Source organism: Bos taurus, chromosome 10, assembly GCF_002263795.3.
Source record: "Bos taurus isolate L1 Dominette 01449 registration number 42190680 breed Hereford chromosome 10, ARS-UCD2.0, whole genome shotgun sequence".
NCBI lineage: Eukaryota > Metazoa > Chordata > Mammalia > Artiodactyla > Bovidae > Bos > Bos taurus.
In genome coordinates, this window is record NC_037337.1 from 40668566 (window position 1) to 40688577 (window position 20012).

The following is a 20012-nucleotide window of genomic DNA, read 5'->3' on the forward strand; positions in this document are numbered from 1 at the left end:
GCATCAACTAGGTTATAGGTTGATGAGGTCCTTTTACTCTGCAGAATAAATGCTAGTTGATACCATCAGCTAAATCTGAGGAGTCAGACAGAGGGTATGAAGAAATACTGAAGGTCTGTAAGAGCTTCAGGGGCTTCCCTGGTGGCTCAGAGATAAGCGTCTGCCTGCAATGCGGGAGACCCAGGTTCGATCCCTGGGTTGGGAAGATCCCCTGGAAAAGGAAATGGCAACCCACTCCAGTACTCTTGCCTGGAAAATTCCATGGACGGAGGAGCCTGGTAGGCTACAATCCATGGGGTCGCAAAGAGTCGGACGCGACTGAGCGACTTCATCTTGGTTCTTGGTAAGAGCTTCAGAGAGTAACGAGGAGAGACTGGAACAGTCTTGATTTCAGAGCAAGACTCAGGACCCATCTGAGGTGACAGGCTATGTGTCTGCTGTGCTAGAAATCAACACTTCTGACTTTCTCCAATAGTCTTCTGCATCCTGGATACAGAATTTTTTTAAAAGTGTATTGATTCAAAGTAGTTATTTTTCTGGAAGATTAGAAAATGTCAGGGAGCAAGAGCTTTATGTATGGCCCTTAAATTATAAAGGATGCTTACATATAAACCTATATTCTATTATTAGTCAATAGTCTAGGATGAAACAACTCTATTCACTTCCTTTTCCACTGTACTGCAACTAAATGGTTTAATAAAACATTCTTTCTTTTTTAAATAAGAAAGATAAGACTCTGTCAGAATTACATGCATAGTTGAGATGAAACTCAAATTTGGTTCTTAAAAAATATGGGTAAAAGATATTTTGTTCCAGTTTCAATGGCATCTGAGACAAGGCCATAGGTCATGACGCAGCTCCATCAGTGAATAGTGTTTAGATCTGTTAACCCAGCGTATATGTAGCTCTGGGAATGAAAGCAAGCTTGTGTGTATCTGGGTCCATACTAACAGATATTCTTTAGTAAAACTTGACCTCTCTTTTAAATGTAAGAAAGTCTCATGAATCCATACAAAGACAAAACTTATATTCTCTCTTTTAGTTTTGGAGTTCTGGTTTAAGTTCATTTTCCGGGAGATACTATGTACTGTTTTAGGTAAGAGCACTAAAGGAAATTCACTCATTTAAAAAGAACAGGAATGCCACAGTTGATGCTACATACTTAATCTAAGCAAGCTCCTCTCAGGACTATGTAAATCTATGACTACTTTAAACCTAAACAGAATTATTTTTTAAATAAGTAGCATGCGTTTTACTTCAATCTTATCAAAGTGTGTGTGCGCTCAGTCACGTTCGACTCTTTGCAACTCTTTAGGCCCCTCTGTCCATAGGATTTTTCAGGTAAGAATACTGGAGTTGTCTGCCATTTTCTCCTCCAGGGATCTTCTCCACCCAGGCATCGAACCCACATTTCTGGTGTCTCCTGCATTGCAGGTGGATTCTTTATCCACTGAGCCATCTTATACCAGCAACTTAATGTTTTTATGGAATGACAATGTTAAACAACTAACCAACGAACTGCCAGGCCCAATCACAAAGGTGTACCATGAAGACCAGTTAGTCTAAATCCAAAGAGACAGCTGAGACCAAGAGGCTCAGCACAGAGTGAGTGCAGTAAAAGCACTAATTAGTGCCTGCTTTTAGATCAGACAGTGCCAAGAGGAATGAGCAGCATTAACTTTGAACAGATGCATCACTCATTAAAACAGTATAGAATAATTCCACTTTGGTTTTTTTTTTTGTTGTTGTTGAGGGTGTTTACACAGTTCTGAAGCTCTGTAAAACACAATTACAATTCCTCTAAAAACAGCAGGAAAAAGAGACCACCTATATTTCCTCTCTTACTAGGTTGAAATTTACATATATTTAGTTTACCGCTAGATCTCTATGGAAAACTTATTTCCAGTAAAGAAGACTTTAAAGAGGAATATCTTTGGGGAAAGGGGAAAATTATAAGCACCTAAATTCTTTGCTCGAGGCTTCCAAAGGCAGGAAAACGTAACCATCTGTTTGTAGTATGTAAACCTGACGAAAGATGGAGCTTGGGGAGAAAACTAGCCCATCACCCATGCTTCCCTTGCACAGGACTCAGGACTTCTCTTGCACAGGACTATGAAACATGATGACATGATGTACTGGATGCAAGTGGCCCAAGAATTCAGAAGGTTACATTGAATGCTGCATGTTTTTGAACTTTGTTCTGATATATATCACTGGAGTCCACAGTGAGGTACTTATTAAGTCTGAAAGCTTAAGGCTATCAGTGAAAAAGGAAACAACATGAGCTATAAGTCATACATTAAATAGAGCCTATACAGAACTTTCATTCAATTACTGCCCACACAAAGCCACAGGAGCCTGCTTATCCTTGCAAGTTCATCTGGTCAATTTAGGGGCTTAGATTAATGAGCCTACATAAAATCTACCCCAATAAGAAACAGGACCATGGCTCTTTAACCAACAACACAGTCTGTCTGCCAGCAAACAGAGACAAGCAATATTTTTACTTTTTCCATCTGTATGATTTAAATAAAGGGATTCTAATTTTTCTGTCTTACCACTAATTGATTTTGCTTTTACAATCTTTTCCCAGTCATTAATGAAACTATTCAATTTCATTTGAATGCATTATTAAACTAATACATCAGTCTGTACTCGTTCCTCAAAGTGATGTATTAGTCCAAAGCACTGGAGTACATCCTCAAATTACGTACAGTGGAGATAAAATCATCACTGCTCAAAGAAGTGCTGCTTCAAAAACGGGTGTTATTTGATGTCATGCTGAAAATGCTCCTGTGTCAGGTTGCTCCTCTGAAGGAATAAGAGATCTACATTCTGCAAGATGTTGGTTAGAAAATGCTTTGACTTGTCCAAAGACTGAGCTAATTATAAATGGATTTATTTCCTCTTCCCCATTCATCTCTTACAGTCTCTCTCTGCTGCTTTCCTTTCTCTTCCTTTCCCTACTCCATACTCATTGTCTCTAAATCCTTGGAACACTTTGCTGAACATGCATGTAATTGATTGATAGTCCTTGAGTCAAATGGGAGTAAAATGTGAAAGGAATACTGGTAACTTTTACTTGGATACTACAGATGTCACTTTTCTCTCCTCCTATGCACCTCCTTCCTCCCGTTTTCCCCTTTTTCCATCACTACTCTCATCTCTGCTCCTCTTTTCTCCAGAATCTTGATCTCACTCTAGTTTTCTCAAATTACAAATAGCCACACTTTCTGAGCATTTCCTTCCCTCAGGAAGCAGAATCCCTCTTGAACCTGGGCAGGTTTTGTGATTTTCATGGAAATGATGCCCAGCAATTTCCAAGAAAGACTCTTTCTCATCCTCTTGTAACCCTGAGATCATCATACTGCAGAGAATCCTCGACTGGCTTCCTGGAGGTAGAAAGACAACATGAAGATAGGACTACCTGTCCCACGTGACCCCCTGCTAAAGCATCTGTAAGACAGAGTGCAGGCAAGACCAGCAGAAGAACCACTGTACCAGGCACAATATGCCAGGAACAATGAATAGCTGTGTTTAAGCTACTAAACACCTGGAGGATAGTTTGTTATAGAGGGAAACACAGCAAATATACTCTGACTCTCATCCCACTTTTTTTTCCTCATTTTTTCTCTACAGTTTAAAGTATTTTGTTCTACCAATGCTATTGGCATGTGCCCACTAACAAGAGTTTCCTCAGGTTCATATTTTCAGTTCAGTTCAGTCACTCAGTCATGTCCAACTCTTTGCAAACCCATGGACTGCAGCACACCAGGCTTCCCTGTCCATCACCAACTCCCAGAGCTTACCAAACTCATGTCCATCGAGTCGATGATGCCATCCAACCATCTCATCCTCTGTCATCCCCTTCTCCTCCCACCTTCAATCTTTACCAGCATCAGGGTCTTTTCCAGTGAGTCAGTTTTTTGTATCAGGTGACCAAAGTCCTAGACTTTCAGCTTCAGCATCAGTCCTTCCAAAGGATATTCAAGACTGATTTCCTTTAGGATGGACTGGTTGGATCTCCTTACTTTCCGAGGGACTCTCAAGAGTCTTCTCCAACACCACAGTGCAAAATTATCAATTTTGGGGCTCAGAGTTCTTTATAGTCCGATTCTCACATCCATACATGACTACTGAGAAAAACAGCTTTTACTAAACAGATATTTGTTGGCAAAGTAATGTCTCTGATTTTTAATATGTTGTCTAGATTGATCATAGCTTTCCTTCCAAGAAGCAAGTGTCTTTTAATTTCATGGCCATAGTCACCATCTGCAGTGATTTTGGAGCCCCCAAAAATAGAGTCTCTCAACATTTCCATTGTTTCCCAATCTATTTGCCATGAAGTGATTGGACCGGATGCCATGATTTTAGTTTTCTGAGTGTTGAGTTTTACGCCAACTTTTCCACTTTCCTCTTTCACTTTCATCAAGAGGCTCTTTAGTTCTTCACTTTCTGCCTTAATAAGTGAAGTGAAGTCACTCTGTCGTGTCCAACTCTTTGTGACCCCATGGACTATAGCCTATCAGGCTCCTGGGTCCATGGGATTTTCCAGGCAAGAGTACTGGAGTGGGTTGCCATTTCCTTCTCCAGGGGATCTTACCAACCCAGGGATTGAACACAGGTCTCCCGCACTGTAGGCCAATGCTTTACCATCTGAGCTACCAGGGAAGCCCCTTCTGCCATAAGGGTGGTGTCATCTGCATATCTGAGGTTATTGATATTTCTCCCAGCAATCTTGATTCCAGCTTGTGCTTCATCCAGCCCGGCATTTTGCATGATATACTCTGCATATAAGTTAAATAAGCAGGGTGTCAATATGCAGCCTTGACATACTCCTTTCCCAATTTGGAATCAGTCTGTTGTTCCATGTCCAGTTCTAACTGTTACTTCCTCAGGAGGCAGGTCAGGTGGTCTGGTATTTCCATCTCTTTAAGAATTTTCCACAGTTTGTTGTGATCCACATAGTCCAAGGCTTTGGCGTAGTCAATAAAGCAGAAATAGATGTTTCTCTGGAACTCTCTTGCTTTTTTGATGATCCAACAGATGTTGGCAATTTGATCTCTGGCTCCTCTGCCTTTTCTAAATTCAGCTTGAACATCTGGAAGTTCATGGTTCACATACTGTTGAAACCTGGCTTGGAGAATTTTGAGCATTACTTTGCTAGAATGTGAGATGAGTGCAATTGTGTGGTAGTTTGAGCATTATTTGGCATTCCCTTTCTTTGGGATTGGAATGAAAACTGACCTTTACCAGTCCTGTGGCCACTGCTGAGTTTTCCAAATTTGCTGGCATATTGAGTGCAGCCCTTTCACAGCATCATCTTTTAGGATTTGAAATAGCTCAACTGGAATCCCATCACCTCCACTAGCTTTGCTCATAGAAATGCTTCCTAAGGCCCATTTGACTTCACACTCCAGGATGTCTGGCTCTAGGTGAATGACCACACCATCATGGTCATCTGCATCATGAAGATCTTTTCTGTATAGTTCTTCTGTGTATTCTTGCCCCTCTTCTTAATATCTTCTGCTTCTGTTAAGTCCATACCATTTCTGTCCTTTATTGTGCCCATCTTGGCATGAAATATTTCTTGGAATCTCTAATTTTCTTGAAAAGATCTCTAGTCTTTTCCATTCTATTGTTGGCCTGTATTTCTTTCCATTGATCATGGAGGAAGGCTCTCTTATCTCTCCTTACTACTCTTTGGAACTCTGCATTCAGATGGATATATCTTTCCTATTCTCCTTTGCCTTTAGCTTCTCTTCTTTTCTCAGCTATTTGTAAGACCTCCTCAGACAACCATTTTGCCTTTTTGCATTTCTTTTTCTTGGGGATGTTCTTGATCACTGCTTCTTGTACAATATCACAAACCTCTGTCCATAGGTCTTCAGCTACCCTGTCTATCAGATCTAATCCCTCAAAACTGTCACTTCCACTGTATAACTGTAAGGGATTTGATTTAGGTCATACCTGAATGGTCTATTGGTTTTCCTTACTTTCTTCAATTTAAGTCTCATTTTGGCAGTAAGTTGTGTATGTGTGTGTGCTCAGTCATGTCTCTCTCTTTGCAGCCCCATGGACTATAGCCCACTAGGCTCCTCTGTCCATGGCATTGTCCAGGACAGAATTCTGGTGTGGGTTTTCATTTCCTTCTCCAGGGGATCTTCCCAAAGCAAGGATCAAACCCACATGTCTTATGTTTCCTGTGTTGGCAGGTGGATTCTTCACACTGGCACCACCTTCACATCAAATCTACAAAAGATGGTGGAGGATGGTGGTATAGAAGGACATTCACTCATCTCCTGCAAGAACTCCAAAATTACAACTCACCGCTGAACAACCATCAACAGGAGAATGTTGGATCCCACCAAAAAAAGATACTCCATGTCCAAGGGCAAAGTAAAAGCCCCAGAAAAACAGTAGAAGGGGTGAAGTTGCATTTAGAATCAAATCCCATACCCACCAGAGATGCTCAGAGGGCTCAAACAAACCTTGTTCGCACCAGGACTGAAAGACCCCACAGAAACTGAGCCAGAACCATGTTTGAGTGTCTCCTGTGGAGGTACGGGTCAGCAGTGGCCTGCCACAGAGGCAGGGGCTCTGGGTGCAGCAGACCTCAGTATGGCAATAAACCCTCTTGGAGGAGATTGCCATTAACCCCACCACAGAGCCACTAGAACTTACACAGGACTTGGGAAACAGACTCTTGGATGGCACAAACAAAACCTTGTGTGCACCAGCACCCAGGAGAAAGGAGCAGTGACCCCACAAGAGACTGGCCCAGACTTGCCCCTGAGTGTCCAGGAGTCTCCATCAGAGGCATGGGTCAGTGGTGGCCTGCTACAGGGTTGGAGGCACTGGGTGTGGCAGTGGGAGCAAGGGACCTTTTGAGGATGTCTCCATTATTTTCATTACTTTCAGCATAGTTTGACCTGAGGTCAAACAACAGAGAGGGAACATAGCACCACCCATTAACAGAAAATTGGCTTAAAATTTTACTGAGCATGGCCCCCCTGATCAGAACAAGACCCAGTTTCCCCCTCAGTTGGTCAGGAAGCTTCCATAAGCCTCTTATCCTTATCCTTCTGAGGGCAGACAGAATGAAAACCACAATCACAGAAAACTAACCAAACTGATCACATGGACCACAAACTTGTCTAACTCAATGAAATTATGAGCCATGCCACGTAGGGCCACCCAAGACGATAGGGTCATGGTGGAAGTTTTGACAAAACATGGTCCACTGGAGAAGGGAATGGCAAACCACTTCAGTATTCTTGCCTTGAGAACCCCATGAACAGTATGAAAAGGCAAGGAGATAGGACACTAAAAGATGAACTCCCCAGGTCAGTAGGTGCCCAATATGCCACTAGAGCTCAATGGAGAAATAACTTCAGAAAGAATGAAGTGACTGAGCCAAAGTAAAAACAATACCCAGTTGTGGATGTGACTGGTGATAGAAGTAAAGTCCGATGCTGCAAAGAGCAATACTGCATAGGAACCTGGAATGTTAGGTCCATGAATCAACATAAGTTGGAAGTGGTCAAACAGGAGATGGCAAGAGTGAACACTGATATTTTAGGAATCAGAGAACTAAGATGGACTGGAATGGGTGAATTTAACTCAGATGACCATTATATAGCAGCAGTGGGCAAGAATCCCATAGAAGAAATGGAGTAGCCCTCATAGTCAACAAAAGAGTCCGAAATGCAGTACATGGATGCAATCTCAAAAACAACAGAATGATCTCTGTTCATTTCCAATGCAAACCATTCATTATCACAGTAATCCAAGTCTATGCCTCGACCAGTAATGCTGAAGAAGCTGAATGATTCTATAAAGGCCTACAAGACCTTCTAGAACTAACATCCAAAAAAGATGTCCTTTTCATCATAGGGGACTGGAATGCAAAAGTAGGAAGTCAGGAGATACCTGGAGTAACAGGCAAATTTGGTCTTGGAGTACAAAACAAATTTTTGCCAAGAGAATGCACTGGTTATAGCAAATACCCTCTTCCAACAACACAAGAGAAGACTCTATACACAGACATCACCAGATAGTCAATACCGAAATCAGACTGATTATATTCTTTGCAGCCAAAGATGGAGAAGCTCTATACGGTCAGGAAAAACAAGACTGGGAGCTGACTGTGGCTCAGATCATGAACTCCTTATTGCCAAAACTTTTAATGAGTAACAGCATTTACCTATAAACTCATCAATTTATTTAACCTCCATGAGGGAGAATGAAGGCAATCGTTACTTTCCTGCTTAAAGATAAGAAACAAAAGAGTTCAGTGGTAACACATGTGTGTTTGTATCTTTGTGTAAGTGCACATACACGCATGCATACACACACATTTTTTCTTATAACTACAAGGAAGTCCTAACTACAAGAGAAGAATATGGACCCACAAGGATGGATGAGTCAGCTAGTAGATAAAGAGGAAATTAGAAACTTTTTCTATAAGACATTATAGATAGAATAACATCATTTACAGGAACGGGGAAAATCACATCAAATCAGCCCAGCAAATATTCAAGGGAACAAAATTATGGTAATATCCAATGTTCTCATAGATCAGCTTTACAGTCGTTGTGTGTGTGTTTGTATGCTTAGTCATGTCCAACTCTTTGCAATCCCATGGACTGTAGTCCACCAGGCTCCTTTGTCCATGGAATTTTTCCAGGCAAGAATACCAGAGTGGGTTGCCATTTCCTCCTCCAGGGGATCATCCCAACCTAGTATTCAAACCCCCATCTCTTGAGTCTCCTGCATTGGCAGATGGATTCTTTACCACTGTGCCACTTGGGGAGCGCCTTTACAATGGTTACAGTGAAAGAAATGAGTCTCAGAATTCCTCAAAATAACTTTAACATGAATCCTGAGGCAGGTTTATGAAATTCCTTCTCACAAGTCAAAGAAGAGTAAGCATTCCTCCCAAAAGAACTAGCTTTTACAGTAGGTTCCAATAATCACTATTGCTATTTGATTACATAGTACTAGTGTATTTCATAATATGGTATCTAAGTAATCTATCTTCTTTCCTGTCTCTCATCATTTCCTTCAACTCTCTTCTTTATTTTGGTCTTGGTTTTTCTCAAAGATGCTCAACTCACGCCCATGACTGTCTCCTGACTGCCATAAAAGTCTCTTCTTTGTGTTGCTCTCTCAGTGAGGTTGCCTCCAATCACTGTATTTAATGATGCCCCCTCCCCATTTAATCTTTTACATATTAACAAGGTTATAAAATTTTCATAGCACAAATCACTAACTGAATTTTTAATATTTTTCTTCTTTTACTTTTTATTTTTCTCAATTAAAGTATGCAGTTTATGAGATCAGTGACCTTCCTTTCTTGCTCACTACTATGTCCTTAACACCTAGAATATGTTACCATAAAGCATGAATTGGCAAAGGAACTACCCAGACAGCAAGTACAGAATTGACTGCCTCACCAGTCAAAAACTCATACCATGTACCTTTTTCCTGACACATGACACAATTTGGAATCACTTCCCTTTTCTATCAAAACCAGGACTCAGAAAACAAAGGGAAATTTAGATCTTGCCACAAACCTCTTTTTAAATGGTATGGGAAACAGTGGAAACAGTGTCAGACTTTATTTTGGGGGGCTCCAAAATCACTGCAGATGGTGATTGCAGCCATGAAATTAAAAGACGCTTACTCCTTGAAAGGAAAGTTATGAGCAACCTAGATAGCATATTCAAAAGCAGAGACATTATTTTGCCAACAAAGGTCCGTCTAGTCAAGGCTATGGTTTTTCCAGTGGTCATGTATGGATGTGAGAGTTGGACTGTGAAGAAAGCTGAGTGCCCAATAATTAACGCTTTTGAACTGTGGTGTTGGAGAAGACTCTTGAGAGTCCCTTGGACTGCAAGGAGATCCAACCAGTCCATTCTAAAGGAGATCAGTCCTGGGTGTTCATTGGAAGGACTAATGCTGAAGCTGAAACTCCAATACTTTGGCCACCTTATGCAAAGAGTTGACTCATTGGAAAAGACTCTGATGCTGGGAGGGATTGGGGGCAGGAGAAGAAGGGAATGACAGAGGATGAGAAGGCTGGATGGCATCACTGACTTGATAGACGTGAGTTTGAGTGAACTCTGGGAGTTGGTGATGGACAGGGAGGCCTGGTGTGCTGCAATTCATGGGGTTGCAAAGAGTCGGACACGACTGAGTGACTGAACTAAACTGAACAGAAAGGAATTAATTTAACCCAAATGCTAAATACATATTCCGTATGTTCAAGATGTACTTTTGGGGACTTCCCTGGTGGTCCAGTGGTTAGAAGAAGTATTAGTTGCTCAGTCCTTGTCTGATTCTTTGCGACCCATGGACTGTAGCCTGACAGGCTCCTCTGTCCATAGGATTTCCCAGGCAAGAATACTGGAATGGGTTGCCATTTCCCTTTCCAGGGGATCTTCCCGACCCAGGGATTGAACCCAGGTCTCCTGCATTGCAGGCAGACTTTACTGTGTGAGCCACCTAAGACTTCACCTTCCAATGCAGGGGGTATAGGTTTGATCCCTGGTTGGGGATTTAGGATCCCACATGCCTCATAGCTCAAAAAACCAAAACATAAAGCAGAAGCAATATTATAACAAATTCAGTAAAGACTTTAAAAATGATTCACATCAAAAAATATCTTTTAAAAAATGTACTTTAGAAATCACCATGTTGGGCACAAGATATCTGCTATTCCTCATCAGAAGAGGTAATTGAGACCTAACTGTGTAGAGTGAGCCCAGAATTGCAGCCTCCAGCCTCAATCTCACTGGGGAAATACTACAGGTGCAGTTTGCCTGTGTAAGCAGATCCACCCACACCACTTTGAAAAGGGACCACCCTTTCCTACTACACACAGTACACGTATAAAGATGTATGATATGATGTGCTTCCCACTGGGAAGAAACAGTTTGTAGGACAAAAAGAGCTGCTGTGAGTCAGAAAGCATGCTTCTTGTGCAAAATTGAAATGTCTCGCTCCATGAACAACAAAGAATTGGTTTTTAGTTTTTGCTTTAAAAAAAAAAAATTCACCAGTTTTCTCTATTGCTTAAACTTTTATCAATAGCTTAGTGAATGTGTGCATGCTAAGTTGCTTCAGTCATGTCCAACTCATTGTAACCCTGTGGACTGCAGCCCTCCAGTCTCCTGGAGGGCTATAATCCTCCCAAATGTTTTCTGATGTGAATTATTGTTAAAGTCTTTACTGAATTTGTTATAACATTGCTTCTGCTTTGTGTTTTGGTTTTTTGAACTGTCAGGCATGTGGGATCCTAAATCCCCAACCAGGAATCAAACCCACACCCCCTGCATTGAAAGGTGAAGCCCCCTGTCCATGGGATTTTCCAGGCAAGAATGCTGGAGTGGGTTGTCATGCCCTCCTCCAGGAGATCTTTCCGACACAGGGATCAATCCCACATCTCCTGCACCTCCTGCTTTGCAGGCGGATTCTTTACCGCTGAGCCACGGAGAAGCTCAGTTTAAAGACTATTAACAAACAGTAGAATGCATTGAAGAGGTTGTAAAACTAGGAAGCTTGAAATTTTTTAAAACATGCATAAACTAGTGTAACCAAATCGTCCAAAATTTTAATTAGCCCAGGAACTGTAGAATAATTGAATTTCAAAAATTTCTGGTTATTGTTTGCTAACGATATTTGGGTAATAGCAAAAATCAAATTATTTTTAATGTTAAGATTTCCTATAAGAAATACATGTCCAAGAAAATAAACATGCATTTCTCTATTACAATGCATATTTCAGGAGAAAACAAATTACTTGACATTTGTCTCCAGATATATGTTGTTTCTGAATCTGTGTAGCTTTAGTCTCTGATAATAGCGACTGGAGTATGAAAAAGGAGAAAATAAAGCACCAGAAGATAGGTATTTTATCTTCATGTTTATCTTTATAAAGACAGATATTTCACTGTTGCTTATGGAACAAGGGGACATTACAACTAATGATATACCAACTTTGTTCACCACTTATTTTTCACTTTCAGTTTTACTGCTGTTAGTGGGAGAAGAATACAGTTATTTTAGTTGCTATATATCAACAGAACTACTTAGCTTAGGCAAAATAATTTTAACACACTCTTCTGTGCCCTTTAAGACCAACATTTTCTTTTTACATTTTAAAACTTTTTATTTGTGTATTTAAAAAGTGCACGTTCCAGTATTTAAAATCACTTTAACAAAAAGGAAATGGCAGTCTAAACTGTACTTCACAGCCCACAGGACATCTTGGACCAGCTTGCTTTTTACTCTAAAGTTCACTGTTGTCCCACCCAGCTTCCTCTTTCACCAACTTTTCCTTTCCTTTTAGTCAGGCAGGCAGATGAGAGAGAGAGAGAGAAGTGGCCTACCCATTGTTAGTAGTTCTAGTTTCTTTGATGTGAAAAAGGGTAGCACAGTCATTTAAAGCTGATCCAACCTCTTTGCATCTTACAAAGTTAGCAGCAAAAAGAAGTAAAATAAGGCATTGCTTGTGGAATGTACATTGCATTCTGGCAGTGCAGGTATTGTGACTTACTTTTGACTCCCTGCTTGCTTCTCCTGTTCAATAGTTTCTTTTGAAGGCAGTGCATTCTTCTCTTGTGTTTGTGTTTTCTTCAATTTCAACTTATCAAACTTCTCTACCTCAGCCTTATGGGGTTTGTCAGACATGGTTGCAAAGGGAAGGAGCAAGTGAAGTCTGGTTTGCACTGTGGCCACTGCCAAGAGCCTAAGACTAACATTTGTAGCCAGGAAATGGTTCACATCATTGTATGGTGGGGCAGCAAGGGTCAGAGGTAGCAGCGTTGATCAGTAACAACTTATCAAGGAGCCAAATGAGGATGGCAGAAAGGACAAGGATCCTTGCAAGGAACAGGTTGGTAAGGATATCAGAACACATAGACACAGAAGGAAGGGCCCTACATCCAGACGAAGTGGTTTTGATTGCACCGTGTAGGCCGGAAGGGATGTGAGACTGCATTTCAGAAAACTGGTTAATAAGCTAACTTAACTCAGTATGTTCAAATTAGTAGTCAATAGCTATTCAATTACTTAAAACAGGTTAATGGTCTTGTGTATATAGGAAATGGCCTTATCCAGCCCCCTGGGAAAATTGTGTTTATAATGTGATAAGATCGACTACTGATCTACTTACAGCATTGAGTGTTTTCCCCCAATGGGAGAAAAATACAAAAAGCTAAAAATCTTGCCAAAAAATCACCATGAGCTTGTTTTGCAATCTTGTGACCACACAAGTGGTAATGGCTTGAGATATTCAATGTGAACCATATAAAATCAAGTAATATCTATACCTCACAGTGGAGAAGGCATCACTGAACAGCACAGTTGTACCCACTCCTCATGGATGCTGGCTCAGGAATGGTTAATAGGTGCTAGTAGTTCATTCATGAAGACCTCCCCACCATCTCCTGAACAAAACTGTGAGAAATTAATCATCTTAATATAGCTTGATCTTCCCGCAGCAGTAAGACAAGTGATTCATCAACTTCTGTTTGCTCCTGCTGCTGCTGCTGCTAAGTTGCTTCAGTCGTGTCCAACTCTGTGCGACCCCATAGACGGCAGCCCACCAGGCTGTGCCATCCCTGGGATTCTCCAGGCAAGAACACTGGAGTGGGTTGCCATTTTCTTCTCCAATGCATGAAAGTGAAAAGTGAAAGTGAAGTCGCTCAGTTGTGTCTGACTCTTAGCGACCCCATGGACTGCAGCCTACCAGGCTCCTCCATCCATGGGATTTCCCAGGCAAGAATACTGGAGTGGGCTGCAATTGCCTTCTCCGCAACTTCTGTTTAGACCCTGCCAAATCCATTTGTGTGTTAATCACTTAATTGTGCCTGACCTTTTGTGACCCCATGGACTGTAGCCCGCCAGGCTCCTCTGTCCATGAGATTCTCCAGGCAAGAATACTGGAGTGGGCTGACATGCCCTCCTCCAGGGGATCTTCTTGACCCAGGGATCGAACCTAGGTCTCCTGCATTGCAGGCAGATTCTTGACTGTCCGAGCCACCAGGGAAGCCCCCAGAACTATAATACAAACAATTATTTGGAGATTCTGAGCGCAGCATTTAGAGGGGAAAACTCTGGCCATCTTATGTGGAAATATTTTCCAAGGTCAAAATAAATAGTTAATCCAAGAAATGCTATGTTAAGTCACTTCAGTCGTGTCCGACTCTGTGCAACCCCATAGACGGCAGCCCACCAGGCTCCCCCGTCCCTGGGATTCTCCAGGCAAGAACACTGGAGTGGGTTGCCATTTCCTCCTCCAATGCATGAAAGTGAAAAGTGAAAGTGAAGTCGCTCAATTGTGTCCGACTCTTAGCGACCCCATGGACTGCAGCCTAACAGCCTCCTCCGTCCATGGGATTTTCCAAGCAAGAGTACTGGAGTGGGGTGCCATTGTTTCCCCTAATCTGTACCCCAATATTACTTTTCTACAGTACTCACTACATTTATTTTATATTTAAACTATACGTTTCTATATTGTACCTGTTTCCTGTGTTTTATCAAATGCCTGTCTCTGGAATGGAGACTGACATTTACTAGGTGCAGGATAAAAACTCACTGCAGAGAATTCACATAAGAGGTTATGCACCCTCATGGAAAGACCACTGATATAAAAGAACTATTTTTTACTCTACTTTAAAATGAAAACATTTATATATATAAGCTTTAAAACAACCACAAAATAGGTTCTACAACTTTCTTAAGCTTGTCAAAGTTCTAGATACCCAAGATTATAACTACTGGCATGTGCATTTTAACTTTCATTAACCCCCAAAAGTGAATTGTCTTTAAGCATCTTATACAGCATTTATCATCTGATACTTTTCACTTTTGGCCATGCAAAGTTATTTGGGTGTGCTCCTGTTTGAAAAGCCTTCAACCTTCTCCAAGTAATTTGTAACTGTTTGTGCCCTTTAAGTGCTATCTGTATAAGGTTTTTTTTTTTTTTTCCTGAAATAAGTGCTGAAATAACATTTCTGGCTCAGGAAACATATTATCCACATAAAGTGGAATATACTTTAAACATTCTACTTCCTCAGCTAAAAAAATACAAAGTAAAATTCATATCCAGTTTAAAATATGGGGTCGGTTCATGACTTGTTAGGCAAGTACATTCCTAAAATCTAAGTCTGACCATATTAAAAGTGGACCAAGTTTGTCTGCAGGTTTCCTCCTCCTGGGCCTCGCGGACCCTCCTTTCTCAGCATCCTTTGAAGACCTACTCATACCATGTTTTCTCCCATAAGAGAAAATGGGAGTCAGGGAAGAGCTTCAGGCAGCCATTCATGTTGAGTTTTAAGCATCTTCCAGTGAAGGACAGGGAAGACTGGTATGCTGCAGTCCATGGGGTTGCAAAGAGTAGAACACAACTGAGCAACTGAACAATAGCAATATGCCAATTACTGTGATAATTGCTATAATTTTCTCATTTCTTTTTCACACCAACTCTGAAGTAACCACTGTTACCTTATTTTCCTGAAGAGCAAATTAGGACCTTAGAGTAAAACTAACTTGCCTATGGCCACTCAGCCAGCTACCACCAAGAGTCAGTACCAGCTCTGTTGGGTCCTAATAGCCTTGTTTTTCATTAGATGGCAAACCGCCTAGAATATCTCCCAAGGAAATGATTTTTGCATGTTAACCCATTAGTGAAGTCTTAAAGCAAAGAAATGTGCGAGCTGTGTAATGTAGTTTCAGATATTCACCAAGAGATGAGAATGCATATTTTGAGGAAGAGGTTCCTTGTGAAAGATGTAGCAGTTATCTTCATTACCTCCACCATAGTTTGGTCTCAGGTCAAACAACAGGGAAGGAACACAGCCCCGCCCATCAACAAAAAATTGGATGTTCCTTACAAAACTAAAAACAGAGTTGCCACATGATCTTGCAATCCCACTCCTGGATGTATATCTGAAGAAAACTCTAATTTAAAAACATACATGCATCCCAGTGTTCACAGCAGCACTATTTATAATAGCTAAGACATGGAAGTACCCTAATGAATGGATAAAGAAGATGTGGTACATTTAAACAAGGGAAGATTACTGAGCCATAAAAAAGAATGAAATAATGCCATTTGAAGCAACATGGATGCATCTAGAGATTATCATATTGAGTGAAGTAAGTCAGATGAAAAAAAAAAATCTCATAGGAAAACACTTAAATGCTGAATCTAAAAACATGATACAAATGAACTTATTTACAAAACAGAAACAGACTCACAGACATAAAAAAAAAAAATAACTGATGGTTACCAAAGGGAATAGAGGAGAAGGGGGAGAGATAAATTAGGAGTTGGGATTAACATATACACACTACTATATGTAAAACAGGTAAACAATAAGGACCTACTGTATAACACAAGGAACTATACTCAATTTTTTGTAATAACATATAAAGGAAATGAACCTGAAAAAGAATATATATATATGTGTGTATGTGTGTATGCATAAATGAATCACTTTGCTATACACTTAAAACTAATAAAAGATTGTAAATTAACTATATCAATTTAAAAATATATAAACTTTTTATATAGTATAAAGTATACAAGGTTTTTAAAGTGTATAAATAAAATTCATAAACTTTAACCTATTAAAACCTCTTTTCCCCATTAAAAAAAGTTAAATCTGTCCAGAAACAGGTTATTCACTTTTTAAACCAATGTTTTCCCCCAGATACACTCCACTCAATTACAGATCAGAAAGCCTATTTAAGACAACTACTGACCTTGTTGCATGTATTCATGTTATTTATGTTTATATCCATTATGCTAACCAATGGAATAATTATGGATTAATTCTCATATAACATTCTTTAATTAATTCATATTAATTAGATGCATTCACAATTAACTCATTCTCAGAAATACCTACAAGTGAAAACCTGTCAAGATTCCTAGTTTAGAACCCTCCAGTACACAAGGTTTAAAATGCTACCTAATCAGATTAAATCTCTACTGGTTCATCATTTTAACTGGGTAAAATAAGAAGAAAATGCTAAACAAGAACCATAGCAATTTTTTAAAATATATCTCAAACATCAACTAGTTCATTCAAAACATTCAGAAGATGTTAAGTAAGACATATGTTTCTAGGGCTTAACAGTGACCTAGTTCTTCCGTGTCCCTCCTTCTATAAAATGGTGCCAATAATAGTACTCACTACATGTGGGGTTTAGATTTTTTTTAAAAGATTGTACCTATTAAGGATTTGGCTCTTTCATACATCTATGGCCATCAACAAGATGAGGAAATATAATTTATTTCTCTTGACCTCCTCAGGAATAGATGTTGAAGTAATATAAAAAAATGATTCAGAACATGAAATAACATTTAATTTAATGGTGCTTTTAATTCCCACCAAAACAACTATTTCAACCACTCTATAATAATGTATATTTATTAAAAATAATGGAACATTTTAAATTCATGAACATTTTAAGGATAATTCCAGTTATCCAGATCAGTGGCTACACCGAGCATTAAGGGACTGTCCAAGATACCACTAAAGTGAATGACTCTAGTGTGAGCTAACAGACAAGACGTTCATAGCATAGAGCCTGGGATAGTCAGAGAATGAAATAGGGGTTGTGCAAGACTACACTAAGCAAAATCATAAGTGGGTATTTCAACAAGCGGGTTCTCAGTGCGGGTATTTACAGGGGTTGAAGGGGAGTGAGGTCAGTTGGAGAGAGGAGAGACAGAGCAAGCCAAACGCACTTTTAAAAAGCTATTCCAGTGATTCTAGTGGACAATCTCAAACCCTCAGCCACCTTCCTCCCAGTGTAGGTGAAAACTATTAGAATTCAAAGGAATCTAATCAATATCACCCTTCTCCCCAGTCTCAGTTCTGAACTGGGAAATAAAACCAAATCTCACCTTGACAACTGATAAAACTGAAACTGCAAAATGTGGCTGATATCCGTGAGCAAATGGGTTTTCTGATACTGATCCCATAACTGCATGGACTAACCAGCTCCACAAAGATCGTACGCAATGATCTGAGCTTTCGCCTCCTGTGTAGGTTTTCTGGCACTATCCCAAGTGGGACTGGAAACACTGAAGAGTAGACCCTGTTCCTCCTCCCAATCTTTCCAAGCAGAAAAGTCACTGCATCTCCCCTGGGAGGAGAGATAAGAGAGTGACAAGGAGCCATCAAGATCACTAAAACCTCAGCATAAGACCAATAAGCCTATAAGGTTATACCTTATAACTAAAATACATTTGACTCCAGTTTTGAAGCAGACAGTAAAATATGATGGAGTGTAACTGTTAAATTTGACTGAAGAATCAAAGTGAGTATCTGTGTACTATCTGATCTCTGCTAAAATGTCCAGATTACTTTGTACCTGGCAGTAAACCTTGAATTAGCCTGTGAGAGGGTTTATTTTAACACTGTCTGTTTGTCATTTATGCTACTCATATAATTTTTGAGATAACAGGTGATTTATTATTTTATAGATATTCAATTAACATGAAAAAAAATCTAGATTTTATAATGCTATTAAACTCTTGCTTCCTCTTTCCCCACCTGCCTGTGTAGTTTTGAAGCAAGTACTTCTTTAGCTCAGAAACCTTTTGCTGGAGGCATGTTTGAGTTTTCAAACACTGTCTCTATATTTTTCCTGCTAATTACTGGGTCTGCTTTAAGTATAACATAATGGGCCAAACAGCGACTTCTCTTACTTTGGAGATTGTTACATAAATGGGAAAACTGAAACCCCACTGATTTCTAAAATTTTCACCAAAGTCATTGTAAAAGACAACACAGCAATTTTTAAAATAATGGACTGCCAATGGAAGTTTATTTCCACATTTGTATGAGCTTATATATGGAATGCTCACTGGACATCACAATAAAAAACACGTCCATCATCAGACAGCACTGATTTTATGGCATCACCTTTGGAATAAACTCATTGTTAAATGACGGACTTTAAGGCATTAAATTCATATGCATCCATATGATCTAATCTTTTTCTACACAGTAGAGAGTAGATATAATCTGATAAGCGAGGTGAATAATAAAGCATTTCTAAGATTATTTAAATTTTATTGGTCTTTTTTTGAAATAAGTGAATTTGCATACTATCAATAACCACTACAAGTTTAAATTATTTCTGCACTAAAGCTACCAGCTCACTACAGTTCTTAGACTTCATAAAAAACCAAGACTACATATATATATATATATATATAATATTGATTTTATAAATATACACTGAATTTATAAATATATAATTAATATGCATGCATGTGTGCTCAGTTGCTTCAGTCACTTCTGACTCTGCACCCAATGGACTGTAGCCTGCCAGGCTCCTCTGTCCATGGGATTCTCCAGGCAAGAATACTGGAGTGGGCTACCATGCCCTCCTCCAGGGGATCCTCCTGACCTAGGGATCGAACCCATATCTGCTGCATTGCAGGTGGATTCTTTACCATGAGCCACCAGGGAAGCACTATATGTTAATATACATTTAGTGTCTTGGCTGACACTCTCCAAGATAGTTTCTTATTCTGCTCTCTATCCTTCCTCCCTTCCCTCCCCCCATGGATGTGTAGTTATCTATCAGTATGTTTCCACCACTCATCCTTCCCTGAAAGTTACACATCCTTCCTTGAGACTCTAAAATTCTCCACTGGTACTCTTCTTGCTGCAGTATGTATATTCCAAGTCTGGTGAAAGTAAGCCCTCTAGCTAAAACAAAATTCTATTTTATCTACTTTGGATTTCTTCTTTTCATTTGCTTTGCTGCAATTACTATTCTAGTACTTTTAAACAGCCACAAAATTAGAAAGAACCCTTAAACACAGAGCATGAACAAAGTTAGTTTAAAAACAAAATAAGTCACCCAAAAAAGGCAAAATAATACAGCTTTGAACACAGGTAGGCTAGAGCTGAAATTGCAGTTACCACAACTTAGAAGGCTTTGGAGCGTTCCAGACTCGCCACTGATGGCAATCA

General features: G+C 39.9%; 2 protein-coding genes across 2 annotated transcripts in view; both read right to left on the reverse strand.

Moving 5' to 3' along the window:
- MDGA2 (MAM domain containing glycosylphosphatidylinositol anchor 2) overlaps nt 1-20012 on the reverse strand; it is a 926008-nt gene that overhangs the window by 846581 nt on the left and 59415 nt on the right. The gene's annotated exons all lie outside the window — the stretch shown is intronic.
- Nucleotides 241-18242, reverse strand: LOC132346363 (thymosin beta-4-like). Its single transcript, XM_059890828.1, has one exon. It carries the CDS (start codon nt 12694-12696, stop codon nt 12559-12561), a length of 138 nt encoding a protein of 45 aa, XP_059746811.1. The 5' UTR covers nt 12697-18242; the 3' UTR covers nt 241-12558.

Coding starts and splice junctions, on each gene's coding strand:
- LOC132346363 (XM_059890828.1), bottom strand. CDS start 12,696: ATGTCTGACAAACCCCATAAGGCTGAGGTAGAGAAGTTTGATAAGTTG.